General features: G+C 40.1%; 1 protein-coding gene across 11 annotated transcripts in view; it reads right to left on the bottom strand.

Moving 5' to 3' along the window:
• LOC108560827 (latrophilin Cirl) overlaps positions 1-16,971 on the bottom strand; it is a 53,698-nt gene that overhangs the window by 12,763 nt on the left and 23,964 nt on the right. For all 11 annotated transcript variants that reach the window (XM_017918531.1, XM_017918535.1, XM_017918533.1 and 8 more), the window contains one exon: positions 13,095-13,197. In XM_017918531.1, the coding sequence (XP_017774020.1) occupies positions 13,095-13,185 (91 nt within the window). In that variant the 5' untranslated portion in view covers positions 13,186-13,197. The remainder of the gene's footprint in view (positions 1-13,094; positions 13,198-16,971) is intronic.

Here is a 16,971-nt window from a genome sequence, read left to right as displayed (position 1 = left end):
ATAGTTTTATCCAAAAACTTTTACGATACAACCGGATTATAGATTCGGGAAAATCCGTGTAATTACAATTGGAACTTCAGGCAAACTGAAAAAAAATGAAATAAACTGAAGAATACAAAAAAAAAACTGAAAATAATAAATGGCTTTCGAAAGAAAGAGTAGTGTAATAACAACGTTCAGCGTTAGATACGTATGTACCATGAATGGCATCCATTTTATGAGAGATTTAGGTTCGGCGGAATCGCGCTTATTTACGACGGCGAGTGGAAGTTTAGAACGGATGCATGATTTGTGATTTGCGGTATCGCCGGTATCGGGGTATTATGTGCTTTATGGAGCGGCAAAGCCAATCGAACCACTAAATTACAAATTAATTGACACTCCGCAATTAATGCTTCGCAATAATAATAACAGCGGCAATAATAATGATGATAATAATAATAATAAGCGTCGCTGCGGTTACGATGATGTTGATGATGATGATGATGATGACGAGGAAAGTTTCGACTGGACCGAAGCGGGGAAGAAAACCGGGCTTTCGGTTTCGGTTTCGGAAAAAGTGAACGCCTCTCCAGCAAGCCGCGGGGGCAGGGCGAGGCGGCGGCGGCAGCGGCGAGAAAAGAGAAGTAAGCGCAATAACTTGTAATTATGCAACGGCGCGCCAATAAAAGCTACGCAACTCTTGGGCGTTTTCCCTTCTGCCTCTCTTTGTCGCTCGGCGCTTTATATTTAATACTTCCATGCCGACGTACATGCATACACACACTCTGACTTACACACACGTATACGTAAACGGTCATACATTTGATATAACAAACCTACGTGCATTTAACTTTCAATAAACATTAAACTGGAATTAATTATCATCGACCTGGATGTGGTAAGAAGGTGGTTTTTGATAGTTATTCGCGTATGGTCAAAGATTGGTTCGCGGCGCGCGGAAAGCGCGCGCCTATCGGCCGAAGCCATCTAAGGTTCAATTACGTGATTAATGTACCATCCAGCGAAAATCGGTTGCGCAACACACAATGCAACGATTGCGATCTGCGATATTTTCAATTACCACTTTTTGGTCCTTTCTGCACAGGCAAAACCAAAACAATACGGAATTATTCCTCTCTCTCTCTCTCTATCCACTCCTCTCCAACCGTGTCCATTCGTTCCGTTAAAAGCGAGGCAAAGATAAATATCCCTTTTATAAACAATTACAATGCGAAATGATTCTATTAAATTTATCGCGGACGCACAAAGGCGCTGCTGTGTTTTTGCCGCCGCCCCCGAGTTGAAGTTGAACGGTTTCTCGGATGCATAATATTCGCATCGGTTAATTGAAAAGATAGCGCGAGGGACGAAAGAAAATGGAAGGGAAAAACGAGCGAATAATAAAAACAACGAACGCAATTACCGTTCCGATAATTGCGCGCACCAAAGAATAAGTAATAATCGTTACAGGTAATTGTTATCGGAATTAACGAGTTGCAGATTATGGAAACGTTTTATACCAACTTTTTTTCCTGAATCATCTTGATTTTTATTAAATTTACTTATTGTTTTCGTGTATAATAACGCACTTTCAATCTTCAAAAATGCGTTTTATGTACATACTCATTATTTTTCATATACGTTTCCACTATCCAATCAATTCGTTTATTTTTTTTTTGTAAATTGACTATTATTTCGTATAATCAATTGGTAATAACTTTGGAGCAAATTTCTATGTGTATATATCCGGATTAAAAACTGTAAAAAGATTAATATGAAAAAACAAGTCTATGAAAACGATTTGTAATTTACTTGAATTTAATATCGATTTAATTTTAATCTGATAGATTTTTAGATTGAAATAAACGAATACAAATGCGTGAATACAAAAAAAATTCTTAAATGTTGAAAAATGAAATATATATTTTTTATATATTAAAAGGTTGTGAGGAATCAAACAAACTTATAAAATTTCAATAAATTGCCTTAAAATTATACTTTGTTATATGTTATATAATATAACATATGTATTATACAAAGAAAGCTTTGTATCTGTGGAAACCGTTACGTTAATAACTGTTTTATGTTTGTTTTGTCCTTTGCTGATGGTTTACAATGATTAATATTATTGTTTTATTAACCGTTAAATTGATGCATGGGGACGTTCAAAGTGTTGCTTGATTCGGGTTAATTCCTGACTGATGAACTTTTATAACGCAACCCCTATAAAGCTCGTCCATCACCACCACCAGCTATCGTTACAAATTTACAATCTGTGAGAAAATGATTATCGCTTATCGCCGCCATTAACGATGAAGGTTCTAATGAAGCGAACGAAGAATTTTTATGACCGCGCGTGTGTCGAAAGCTTTATGTACGTTACGTTTTCGAATCCTCGAAGTCTTCCATTTTGTTTTCCTTGCCCTTTCTCGATTTGGTCATTCATAAATGGTGCGTTTAAAGTGTAATTAGGGTAAATGCTTGATGTAAAAGTGAATATCATTTACGTGAATTCATTTCAGCTCATGCATTCAACTATTGAATTCCATAAACATATACATATATACAAACAGACGCATACAATGCGCATGTATTTATCTTCTTCTGTAGTCTCGTTAGCGCAGCATACACGGCCACGGTAAATTAGTATAACATAATTTATTGCCTAATTATTGTGAGTAAAGGCGTGCAATTAATTGAGTCAATCTTGCGGCCGGAGGAAGAGTGGATGGAAAGCACACATGTTGTTCAGTAGGTCGGGTAGGGGGGGGAGGGGGTTGTTTGGTGCTGTCGGACAGATGGTCCCTGTTCGTGTCCCAGACTCGCGTCCCTCGGGGGGAAAGCAGAAATTGTGAAATTCTAATCGTAAACATGTTTACAGTCCAGGAAGAAGGGAGCCTGCCGACCCGGCGACGGGTCAACCTTAATAACGGTAATGAAATGATCGATATTTTATTGTTCGCGGCCGCGGCGTGGGCGGCTCAGAAATTATGAGCGATTCCCGAAGAAGTAGAAGAAGAATAAGAAGAAGAGAGGTACAGGTCTGGTCTTCTGAAATAATGGGGAGTTCGGTGGCAGTATATCATCAAGCGCGCCGTGCTCAGAAGAGGTCCTGAAGACCGAGCCTGCTGCCTGCGAACTGGTATGCATGCACAAGCCAACATCCAACGGAGGAGAGGAGTATTCAGAGAGATGTACAGATATCCGAGCAAGATAGAGCGTGTGTTGGTGTCGGTAAGTGTTCGGCCTTTGTACGGTCGATGGTCGGCCGGGTCGGATGGCTCATGGAAGTCAAGCCACAGAAGAGAACCACAGCTTAGACGATTACCGCTAACTCTTGTTTTGTCCGCGCTCTCCTCATCCTCCTCCTCTTACCTTCAGGCCCCCGAGGATGGGGCCCGGAGATGTTGCAACAGCGGCGAACTGCCACACTAACAGTTGGGCCTTCGACCGGTTTCACTGATATACCACTCACATCCAACACACATACATACAAACATATACATGCATACCCTCTATTCAATGAAATGAAAACATTACGAAGTAACAGAATTCCTCGGCCGCGACGAGATCAGCTCGTGGTGGTATTAAGGGTCGAGTATCCTTGATTCGTAATGGTACCAATGGAAAAGGGTGGTGGCGTTGGCGATGATTTACAGTGTACACACAGCCTTTGATCATTTTATCTGTTTCTGAAAGACTTTAATATGATCTGCCGATGACAGGTACTTTACAGCGCGATTGAACATCACGGAACGTATATCAATTAGCCGAACCCCCGGCTGGAGAGCCAGACAGCCCCAACAATGTATGCGATAATGAAAACTATTCTATCATTGGCAAGCGAACGTCAAACCAGAAATAAAAATTCGACTGCATATATGTATATGCATATATGTACAGGGGGATAGATGTTGGGTCTGATGGTTGGTTGGTTGAGTACGTATATACATGCATTTGATGAGAGGGATGAGATGGGGTAAAGGCACAGCATGCGAGCTTCAGTTTTCATTATGCATGGCGGTTGCAATTTCGCAAATTCTTGCCGCCTCCGCCGCGGCCGCCTCATACCTGCGAATATCTTCAAATTCATATCCATCATAAGTTATATCGTAATCCCCGATGATTACGGCGCGTTTGGTGCATAAGCATCGGGCCATGGGAAAAGTCTCCTTTTGCACGGGAGAAATATATCTCTCGCATCCATGCCAAGTTCCGACCTTTATACAACAGCACACTAGCATATAATAACGCCAGGGCAAAACATGAGAAATGTATAGCGCATGATAGGTGGAAAAAAAGGTGCCATTATATCATCGCGCCGCGCCGCATCACTAGATATGCACTTATGCAGGAAGAACCCGTTTCTCGGCTCTCCGGCGAACAAGAAGAAGAACAAGAATGAAGAAAGACTTGAAGAGGAGACGACGACGATCGGATGGATGGAAGGAGCTAAGATGTAAAGAGAGAAAAGAGAATATCGCTATATTTAAACACTGGCGCAACAATAAATATTATAAACTTTAGTAGTAATAAATGATTCTTCCCACAAATGTTGGGAATTTAAAATGCGGCAGTTGCTTACATTTTCGGAACCGGAAACTATAAAGCATGCAATACCTACGAAAATAACAATAATTAAATAAAATCATTGGCCGGAAAACGCGACAGTTGTAAAGTAAGGAACGAAACGAAAGGAAACAGCAGCAACAACAAAAAAATGGGAGGACTTTTCCAACTCGGTAATAGATGGCGTGACCGAGATAGGGGCATTAGCTACAAATGCCGTTTTAATTAATAACATAAATAGATTTCGTTTCTCCTTGTTCGTTTCCTTTCGAGCGAATAAGGATAGGCGTACACCCAAAAAGAAACAAAATAAAAACGAAAACAAAGGATGAACACATGCACAGAAAGGAAAAGGTAACAGACGAGGAGTCGTGGGGAATCGTTGCGGTTTAGGGGCGAGTTTTCTGTTCACACCTGCCGGTCTGTGAAGGTATGCGGTCCCGCCTGACCTCGAAACGGCGACTTAAGTATGTCTTCGAGCCATGTTAATTATTGCGATTAAAACGAGCCAATTTTATATACATATATGTACATTATATATAGGTATATATATATACACATATATGTATATATAAGTCTGTGTTTGTTTTGATTTGCGGATGAATAATTCAAGGACTGTAGCCGGTCCCGGGCTGGGATGGCCGGAGGGATGCACTTTATCGTCGAGCCAATATTCTGGACTAACGTGCCTAGGATGTCTCAATAAAGCAATGACTTTTTACGAGTCCCCGTGGGGCGAGCGCACAAAACAGCTCTCCTCCAGAGCCGACCATTCAACTCGAGGCGATTGCCCAAGAAATTCATCGAGAATGAGAAAGAGGCGAAAACGGTGAGGAAATGAAAAGCGAGAGATGGTGATGCTGGTGCGGCGACGATGATGAAGAGGAAGAAGAGAAGCGCGCGCGAGAACAACAACAACAAAAAAGGGAATTCATAATTTGGACCGTTGTCGACATGTGCTTTGTTAGAACGAACGGTGAATGTGTATATGTATATATGTTCGCCCTCGTACTTTTTACCTATTTACCCCTCGCCCTTACCCTGTTTTGTCCACGTAACCGAGATTTATGGAGCCATTTGAATTTTTAGCGGAATGATACATTCCACTATATTTTTGTATTAAAATTTCTCTGACGCGAAACGAGTATTTTAACACGAAACGATGGAATAGCATTATCAAAACAGCGAAGCTGAAAGTCGAGGTAAGCTTTAGAAAAGGCGATTGGAGGAAAACGTTTTGATAGTTCGGAGATGGAGGCTAGTTGTTTTTCGATATGAACTCTCCAGTTTCGGTTGATCCTCGACCGGGGGTGGTAGTTGTAGTCCTCTCTTTCAATTCCTCCACCTCTCATCAACGTGAGAGGAAGGCATCGTTGAAGGGGGCTTTGGTTGCGCCGCCGGCGACTGGTGATGAAATAGCCAGCATCCGTAAAGCGATGTGGTGTTAGTATTGATTTATCTTTCGTGCAGGAGGATGGAGGAGGAGGAGGAGGATGAGATGTAGGGAGGATGAGAGTGCGAGAGAGTGAGGGAGAAAGATCCCATTCCAACTTTCCGGCAATCACTCCGACTCCGCAACCCCCGTTTACCCTCGGGCTCCAGAGGAAGCCACTCAAAATCGAGGTGCATAAATTTATTGTTCGAGTATTATGCACGCGCGAAACTGTTTACAGAGGTAATCGGGGAAGGCCCGATTTGCATAAAATTTATCTCTCGCAATAAGAAACGCCGGGGATAAATCATCGCAATCAACTCGGCGCAACTTTTGTCGCGTATGCAAATTGCTAAATAAATAAGAGCAGGCGCTGCCATGTCTCTATGTATGTACGTGTATGGTTGGTGCTGTACCTACATGCATATGTATATAACCATGCTATGCTATGCTATGCCATGCCGTGCGAGCCGAGACGAGAGAACGGAGAATGTTTTAATTAACATCCGCCGCAATTGTAAAATCTCCCGTCCGACGGCCAAACTCGTGGTTGCTTTGCGAATATTTTTGCCTTGTATTAGATTGCCGATAAACATATAAGCTCCACGGATAACGGCTGGCAAACACATATACAGTGCCCATACAAAACGAATTAACAGCTAGCTCGCCCTTGACGAGCGAATATTTGTTTGGTAAAATTTTAATTAAAATATCTGAGAGGATGCAGCAAACGCGTCCGCCTCAAGAACAAGGAGATGCAAATAGCAACAACGAGATGAAGAAATAGTGCAAAAACTTGAAAGCTCGTTATACTACCAAAACCCAAACTACGTGGATCGAGCTTTAAATAAATACTCTTCTTTACTTTTTAACCCATTTTTGTTTGTTGTATGTTATAAAAGACTTTAATTTTTATAACATACAACATTTAAATGCACTAATATTATTATATTAGGTAAAATAAATTCATTTTAAAATTTTCTTAACTTGAGTTGTAAGTGCAACTGCCTTATGATAACAAATATTAGTTGGTTATTTTGAAAGACATATGTCTTATGACATATAGTGTGGATGCACCATTAAGACTTATTTTCTGGCTGCTTGTAACGATTCCTCTCTACAATTCCTCTTCGCCTGCTTGCATTTTTTTTTGCGCTATTCCTCTTTCCTCGAGATGTGTGTAATGCCTCAAGAATGGGGAACTAATGCGCCATATTCTGTAACACAATCGTAGCAGCCAAAAACGATCGGAGATGATGATTCGGCTATTTGTAGAGTCGTGAACGGCGCCGTATCAGCCGGATTACCCGAACTCGGTCCATTAGGTTCGAAGCATACAGTGCCAGCCCAGCCAGAGTGGGACTATGTGGGGTGCATAGCTATGAGCTTACTACCACCGCCACTCTTTATGCTTTATGACTAATGTTCCCAGCACGCACTAGAACCTACGAGAATGTCGCCATCCCCCGGAGCACACTAACTCATTTATCCATTTCCCGTCTCCAAGAACGGCCCAATCACCGCATACTTCAGGCCACCCTTCGTTATTTATCACCTTCATTTTTATCACGGCCCCTCCGATCCCGATGACATTTTATTAATTATTAAAGATCCGCTCCGGCGTATAAGGGGTGCGAGCCCCCAATAATGGCCCGATAACGGCCTTCTCTTCATCCTCATCCTCCTTTCCTTCGCCCCAGCCTCAATTTCAACAAAAACACATTGCCGCAGTTCAGATTCTAGTCACACACACAATCACCTGAAACCCACACGCCAATACCGAGATTGATCCAGACTAATCACCGATATTATCCACACGATAACGAAATTATCCAGCTCCACTAATTACCACTTTCTTAAGCCGCGTTAATGACTCGGCACAGCGAAAACCCATTGTTCCGTTCTTCCACCCCAACGAAACAGAAGCGGGGCGTACCAAAAAAAAATATGAAGAGAAAATATCGTCCATAATTACTCTCCTTCATTTTAGTTCTCCTTTTTTCTCTCTCTCTTCGCCAGAAAACAATTTCACCTATTGTTTCCGGCGCAAATTCGAGTGTTTGTCATCACGTAAAACCAATATTTCAGCGGATTCACAGCGTCCGGGATCTTTTCAATTAACCTCTAACCTACATACTGTCTTCCATTCCATTTGGAAGGGGAAAACAAAGGCCCCGCCGCCGCTTCCTTGGTCTACTTTCGTTTTATTTTATGGAACGCCCTTTATTTGTCGCCTTCTTCACTCATCGCATACCTACGTACAATAGTCGAAACAAGCAAGCAACGGCCGACGATTCTATCCGTCTTCGCGCGCCTCTCCGAAACTATAAAATATTCAGCAACTTAACACGCCGCTTCCGAACTTTTCACATTATTGCTGTTACAGCAATATACTCTCTCTACACGTGTAACGTCAAACACGTGTAACGTCGAAACTCGATTACCAAAACCGAAATTTTCCTAATTCGATCGTCCCGCATTAAATTATATTAATATTTAACCTTTAACTAGATCAAATACACTTTAATTATTTGCCCCGCAACTCCGAAGGCGTCAATTAGTAAAGATCAGAAGACGCGTGTGTTTCGACAAAACTCATTTACTTCGCGACCTCAAAGAACATCAAATTTAATTTAATAATGGAGAATCCTCTAATCTGTAACTAACTTTTTCCCGTCGCCCTCGGTGTGCAATGTTTTGTTTCCACGCTGTTTCAGAGTTGGAGCTTCGCAACACCAACTATACGACGTCGACCAACATTTTCCTTTCAGAAACTTCAAATTTAAGCCCATCTCCGTGCGAGTTTAATTGGCTCCTTCTTATTTTTTTTTCCCTCAACTTTAATGAAGCTTTCGAACAGCGGGACTTTCGTAAACAAATACTATTTCAGATTTTTCCTCATCGTTAAAAAAACATATACAAAGAACCGTTCTGCCGGAGGTGTTAACAAAATACAGAAAGAAAGACCTAGATACACACACACACAAATATTTGTAGAAGCACAGTGAAGAAATTAGACGTTCCCATGTAATTACAAAAACGATACGATTTCAGAAATCTTCATGACCGTAAAATATATAAAATATTTTATGTAGAAAATTTTAGTTTGAATTATCACAATTAAATGAATAACATCCACATTGTATGTATTGATTTTGTGAAAATCAAGGAGACAAACACAGACTGAAATGAATTCATTAGTCAAAGTAAACGTACCATATACATTCATAGGTGGACGTTTCGGATGAAGGGTGGACGGAAAGAAAATAGGTTAATGAAAAGCGGATTCGCGTTAAATGAAGTTGGATCAGAATTTGGTTAGGCCCTAGATTAGATAATATTAAATTAGTGTTTGCGTTTCAGACGGCGCCGGCGGCGAAGTTCGCAAAGTTGTATCACACAATGACCCTTTGAAGCCACTACATATCCTAAATCCATTCGACTATTAAAATTATGAACATTCATAAAGAAGGGTGAAAACGGTTACAAGGGGTTGGAAATAAGCAACAAAAGAAAGAGATGAACGGAAGTTCGTTTTCGAAGCAGTAACTCTTCGACGATTCCTATCTTTCTTTTTACCAAATCCCATAAAGCCGTATACGATCTACCAATGCTTATTTTATTTTTTTGCCACCCCCGCAATTTCGTAGCGGCTAAACGAAATATACTCGAGGGAGTGTCCGTGCGTATGTGTATCAAATTTTCTGATTGACGTGGAGGAGACACAAACAATAATTGTACACTCGCCTACGGTTTTTACTGTATTTATACCTACAATTATGATAATTAATACAACTGTTTCAAAAAAGAACAAGCAAACAATTAAAAAAAACTTTCAATATATAGAATAAATTCATTTAAAAGCAAATTGAAATTAACACAATTTTATGCGATTATTTTTTTTTTGTGACATTTTTCAACGAACGTTTAAATTCCAAATAGGAATTATAGAACAAAATACAGTCCTGTAATTCCAATTTGTAATCCGTTTATTAAGTGTATTGATGTCAATAATAAAAGGATTAAAACGTGCATTGATAGATCCGTTTCATTTTTTTTTGAAATTTTATAAATGTAGTAGATAATTTCATTTGCAATGCTCTATACAAATTTGCAACACGCACTTTGATGTTACACGAACCAAATTATTTTTTTTAATAGTAAAAAAAAATGTTCTCCGTTTGAAATTTATTTAATTAAGCTTCACTCTGCAATTTCAATATTTAACATGTTTTATTCAATTACTGTTAGATAATCGTACATATTTTTTTAAATTTTAATGATAAATTGTTTGGTCCATCTTTAGTTATGTAAAATGTTTGATTTTTTTTTATATAATCAATATTAATTGAGTTAAATTAATATGAACTGTCGTCTTTGTTTTTTGTGTCTGTAAAAATAATCAAATTTGCATGTGTTTTAGACTGGATGACTTAAACTTCATTTGCGTTGCGGGCAGGAAGATCGAGGCCGTAAATAAAATTGCGGCGGAATGAAAGGCGAAGATTTTAATTAAGAGTGTGGAAATGAAAAATGTATGTGGAGGGAGGGTGGATTTAATTGGGTCGCGCACGGTGGATGGAGTTTGGGGGGGTGGTTTGGCAGAAATTTGCAACCAACCGATCCGATGTTGGAGAGTGTGAGAGAGGGGTTGGTTTAGGGAATGTGTGTTCACTTGGAGTTTGCGGTGTTTTCGGAGGCGCCGTTAAATCTCCATAACTTCTTAATCTCGAGTGTTCCGCCAGCCGATAATTATTATTGCACTCTCCGATACATCCGCAGATTGCCGATTGTACGAAGCAATTAATGAGAGAACTGCCGAAAACACATTCCTGCGCGCACAGCCTGGCTATAGGCTATGCAAATGCCTTTAATAGCATTCGTTACGCAACGTGCGCTGTGTTTCTTTTCTTTCCTTACCTTCCTACTACTACCTTTTCGTTGCCGCATAGAAAGCGTGGAATTGACAATGGACTAAACCACTACATACATTTCCAAACGCCCACCGACTTCTCTCTCTCTCTCTCTCTCTTTTTCTAACACACAACGCATAACATATTTCTTTTTCTTCTTTTCACTAATCGATCCGGAATACATCATTCATATTAGTGTATTTCAAAAGAACGACAACTTCTATTTTTTTTTTCTCCACACAGCAACATTCAATGGCATAAATATATAAGGCGGAATTCAATTTCCATTAGCGCACATTCAGGAACGTGTGTACCGCGCCTCAAGTTCATGTAATTTCTTACTTTAATTACCTATGGGGGAGTTGTATATATTTTTTTCCCTCCGTCTACAACGTAAAATATCATAAAACTTTATGCCAACTCAATCAAATATATATTTTATACAAGGTGGAATACGTGTATACAATATATATATATATATCTTTATTTTTTTTGAGCAAGACATGGGGGTGGGTTGGGAAAACTTTCCTCGGCTATCGATTCGTTTTTATAATCGCGCACGGGTTTGGGTTTTCGGTTTCGCTACGTGTTTCACTTCTAAAAATACAACTGGCCATTAATGTCACGTATTGAGGAATAAATCTTCGGCGCGAAGGTATATTTAGATGGTGAGGTTATTTAATATTTTAATGGGGCTTCTTCCTTTCGGGTCCCGCTCGAATCGTACGTGTTTTATTTATTTATTTATTTATTTTTCTTCTTTTGTTCCTGTTTCGTTTTTCTTCATTCCAAGAGATTTACATGGGTGTATTTTATTTATCTCATTGTCGTTCATTTCTTCCGTCGCTCCTCCGAGGTGCAGGAAGAATTGCGCGCATTATGTAAGAACGGGCGCTTTGAGACCAGGTAAGAGCGCACCATAGTTGGGGGTAGCTGTGGGCTTTACAATCATCCGCCGCACGGGTCTCTATTGATTTTCCACGACAACTTGGCAAGGGTTTCCACGGGTTCTCTGCCATCGGGGACCAAAAACTGGAGTCACTTCGGTTTTGGGAGGTGGTTGCAGCTTGCTTGCACTTAAGCATTCCCGATATTTCACGCCGGCGGCGATTAATCTGGCGATTAGCCGCGGGGGCGGCGGATTCCTCTCCCGCCGCGCCGCGGCTTATTTGCATTGTTGACGCAAAATTATTAATGGGACCTTTGGGGGGAAGCAGCGGGGGATGATGGGGTTGGGAGGTCGGTCGCTCTAGCGAAACACGGGCGCAAAAACGCTGATCGATGCGTGGCGAGCGCCCACGTGGCCACGGGGTGCACGGAAGCCGCCCCCTCCGAAGCGGAGGGTGTAATGGAAGCAATCTCGCAGCTTCGGTATTAAAACATCAAGACCCAAGCCGAGCAGAAGAGATGGTTCGTGCTACAGAATAATAATGTCTAATTTCCTTCGCGTAAGTGCAGTGATATATTTTAATAAGACGTCTTTTTAATCAGGAATTCCATTATTGAAAAACAGAGCTTCCTAGGATCCAACTGGTAGATTTAATTCACTACCATTCAATATACTTCTCAAATCACGATGAGTAACTAACATTTATATTAACAAGCGGCGAATATATTTGCCCTATCCTTTATACAGTCTTCGAATATTAATTCAACAGTAGCTTTGACATGTTTTCTATAAAACGAGACTCATATTACCAAAATACGCCACAATAAAATAAAGAAATATATTAGTTATTCTTAAAATATCTTACTTTTAAAAAAATTGAAGTTTTCTATTATTGCATAAACTTGAAGCTATAATAATAATAAAGCAATTAAATGAAAATATTATTTGCTAAAATTACATCTTAATTTAATTACATTTTCTAGAAATAATTTATTTTACATTCATGGCGATTTTTCTCATAATAATTGAAATTAATTAATATTGGAATTAAGTTTCTTCGCAACTATTTCAATAATATAATTTTGATAATATTGAGTGTTTGGTAAGCGAGTAAGCATTTGAAACTTGGAAGCAAGACGTATGTGGAAATGCGATTGGATGGGATCAGATGAAATGGTAATAGTCACTTGGAACTATTAGTATTCATATTGGTCTCAGTTAGCTATGATATCCAATATGCAAACTGGGGCCGGAACTTCGGACGCCCGTCTAGTCTAATAATCGGGGAAATAGATAATAGACAACTTACCCATCGCTTTTGCAGCGGCGCCTTTAGCGTAGAAACAGAGGGCGTAGAGAAGGAGCACCAGGCCGGGCCGCGCCACTCCATGCCAGGCCATGGCACTGTTACCCTGTAACAACAAAGAAAAAAAAACAAACAATTATAATCAATGCATTTTTAAAATCATTCATTATTACAACAAAATTATTCATAGATATTTGAGACAAAAAATGTAAATTTGTCTTGACATAATATAAATATGTAATGATAATTTATAAAAATATTTTAGGAAGATTATTCTTGGGACATTGGGTAATAGAATACAAATATTAATTATTCAAAGGATTGTTTGGATGTGTTATGTCATTGATGGATGCGTTGCTTCTTTTCGTCGTATTCTTGAAAGTAACGTGACCGTAGTCCAAAATTGGTTTACACATACTTTTATGTATTTTTATACACGTCGATTCTTTCTATATGGTAATGCATCTTGTCTTGATCGTTTCCAAATTGTTTGGTGAACGTAATTTGCTTGCATGATAAATATTTAACTGAATATAAAAAAAAAATGCTTTGCTGGAGTAAAGGAAAGAAGAGCTCGATGGTCAGCTGGAAGGGAAACCTAGCAATTTACATATTGAGCAAAAATTTATTTTAAATATATTTCCGTTTAGAATATTCATATATTTTTGGTCCCGAAGTTGCAATCTCCGTGTCGGGGGTTGTTTGGGGATCCGGAGATTGAGAGATAGCATAGTAAATTCGAAATGTTTTAGGTGCGGCGGTGGCGGCGGATAAAGTGTAGGGCTGTGTGGAAGGTTGAGGGGCGGCCGGCGGTGGCGGTGGTGCGAGAGAAAGAGATATATGACAGTGTCACGAGCAGGGGGTTACTAAATAATAGCTCTGCGCCAAATTCATTTAACCCGACGCGGATCCCATTGAATGCAGCCTTCTTAAAGGAATTTGAAAGATGGGACTAATGAGGACAATGGTGTAGTTGGGTCGGAGATCCGGTGAGGCAGGGAATGCGATTGGCATTTAGTGCGCGCACTTTTCCCTCCCCCGGGAAGTGGCCTGCCTCGCAATCTGCCGCCCCCCGCGATCGCGTGCGCTTTATCGTGTATGTACACTATGCGCGGAGCTATTTTACATGTACATTGTGGCATGGGCATTGTCGGAAATCAGATGCTATAGTCATTAGAAAAAAAATCGCCCGCCACAGAAAATATCATCCCCGAATCGTCGCCGAACCGAGCATTAAAATTACTGAGATTCTATAGCGCGCAACTACATATTCTTCAATCTGATCAGATGAGCTCGACGATAAACTTCCGTAATTTCTGTTATTGCTGCGAACTGAGAAATGGGGAAATGCGGGGAAGTGAATAAAAACATCAACGACCGTGTGATTTATTTAATTGATTTGTTTATAGAGGTTTTGAAGCTGTGCCAAAAAAATTTGTGACCCGATTCTGTGTGGCCAAAAATTGATATTATGCGAGCGTGTCGAAGATTTCTAAATAAAGTTCGCGCTCTTGGATTTTGGTGTGCGGCATGTATAAAAGGAAGGGTTCGTTCCTTTGGAATAGATTACAGTTGCTGAGGCTCAACGAAATGGTCTTTTTCGGTTGCTACGTATGAATATAATGTCTATGCATTGATCTCGGCAAATATTAGCGGGGTAATGGAGGCGAAGCACGCTCATGCATGTGTACGCTCATTTGGTATACAATAGATGGATATTTCACCCTCGGAGTCATTACTCAGATTCTAATGGGCCCCAACTGCCGACTGGCATTGGATAAGTGGGCACAGTTCCACTGTCAAGGTATATACGTTGCGGACTCGCTCATAAAGCACGAGCAAAACTTGGTGGCGGTACAGCAGCGAGCGGCAGTTTCTGCCCCCCACTTCAACCCCTAACTTCCGTCCTCCTGCTACACCTCCTCATCCAGCATCCCCGAAAGATCTCAACTATGCTCCACTACACTCGTATACACAGATACGTACATCTGGCGCAGACGGTATAGTGAGTACTAGAGGGGTGTCAAAATCGGTGCCCCCCGTTGCACACCCTTCTCCTTCCCTCATCTTTTGTGCGGCGGGATTACTTAAATCACACATAACCGTGACAAGTGAAATATTGGGTTATTGATTGCCAAAATCCAGGACCATGGCGCAGACTATACACCCATACCACATACACACTGTTGCCAATTTACACAATCAGATCGCATGCCCGAGCTATATTAATCACGGCACCTTAACGCCCCCTCGGCCTTCCAACCTCGCTAATATTCCCCCCGTGCTTGATCGGCCACCCCTTTCGACCGCGTGAAACAATTTTGAGCACAACACCGCCACCGCGTTTTTCCCCCCATCCTTCGAGCGCTTTTTAAGTTCATTGATCAACCTAAAATTTGGAGTAAGCAAGGGGGGTCGCGTCACGCCGATGAAATATTGCCCACACTGCGGTATCGGCGATGCGTGTGGAAACGAAACAACCACCGCCACCCCCTCGAACACACCGTTCTACTCATGTATATTCGAATGTAAACCACTCGCTACACGATAACACAATGTCCGCCGCCGGCTTTCCGCCGATCCATTCCAAGACAAAAATCGCCCCCTAACTATGAAATAATGAAACGGTGGAAAGGAAACGAGGACGTAGCGCAACGGTGGCGAACTCAACGAAAAAAGGAATAAGAAGAAAGAAATGGAAACAAAAAAAAAGAAAAGAAAGAACGAAAATTACATAAAGCAAACCCGGGATAATTCCGAACTTGTACCAACATAAATATAAAGCAAAGTGGCTGTGCAACTGCGTCTGGCGGCAAAACACCCGAAAAAAGGTCAGCCTTTTAAAAAAAATAGAGAGAGAGAGAATAAAATAAAAGAACCAACTAATAAATTACCCCGAGAACTCACTCCCGAGGAAAATCAATAAAACGCCACCACTCGGTGCGCTACTTACATCCCAACACACACGCTCCAACAATAAAAAATAATACAAAGAAACACCATTCCTTCAACAATTACCAAATTACATATAAACCTTAAAGATCAAAACACAAACGAAAAATATATATATAATATTCATTCGCAAGGATAATTCAAAATATCAAAAGGATAGAATATTTAAAGATCTACAAAAAGAAAATGACACGTGTTCTTTGAAAAGGATTTTTTTTTTAAACAATAAATAATAACAGTGTTCTTAAGACAATTATCAAATTAAATATGAGTTGGGACAGTGTCATAAATCTGGTATTCAGCTCACCTTTTGAAGAAGGGAAATATGCAAAAAGGTCACCACGACAGGCACCCAAAGATAAATCCAGCACGAGACAATGCGTATAAATCTCGTCGCTTAAATCTATTTTTCCGGAGAAGAAAGAAGAAAGCCGCACTCGCGCGAACATCCAGCGCATAAACGAATCATTATATATCATCCGGATTGCTGAAGACCTACTTTCATTTACAGCCTAAACCGAAAATAAATACAGTGCGAACAGTTATTTTCATGTCCACAAGAATTGTTGTAGGCTTGTGTAATTAAAATACTTTTGTCGTTTAGATGAAAATTTATATAATTCTATAGCGTTTAATTTTAATTTCATTTCATTTAATGTAAACTTGTTTAGGATGCGAAAGTTCGGAATTTCACTCCAACATTTGAGTGTAAATATTATTTAGCCGCGTGATTTATTACGGTTTTCTGTAACTATTTTGATGCGAAAACGTAATAATTTAGTTTCCACGTAAAACAAAGTTTGCTTATAATTGCTTTAGTTCATTATGAAAATAATGTAAAATTATTTAAAATTAATACCTTTTTTAGGCATCTTTATAAATCTTGTAAAGGTAATAATAATAATAGTTTTTAGATGTAACAATTGAA

This window comes from Nicrophorus vespilloides, unplaced genomic scaffold (genome assembly GCF_001412225.1).
Source record: "Nicrophorus vespilloides isolate i.1.1-1 unplaced genomic scaffold, Nicve_v1.0, whole genome shotgun sequence".
NCBI lineage: Eukaryota > Metazoa > Arthropoda > Insecta > Coleoptera > Silphidae > Nicrophorus > Nicrophorus vespilloides.
The sequence above is the reverse complement of the archived record's forward strand: the minus strand, read 5'-3'. Positions and strand labels throughout refer to the sequence as shown.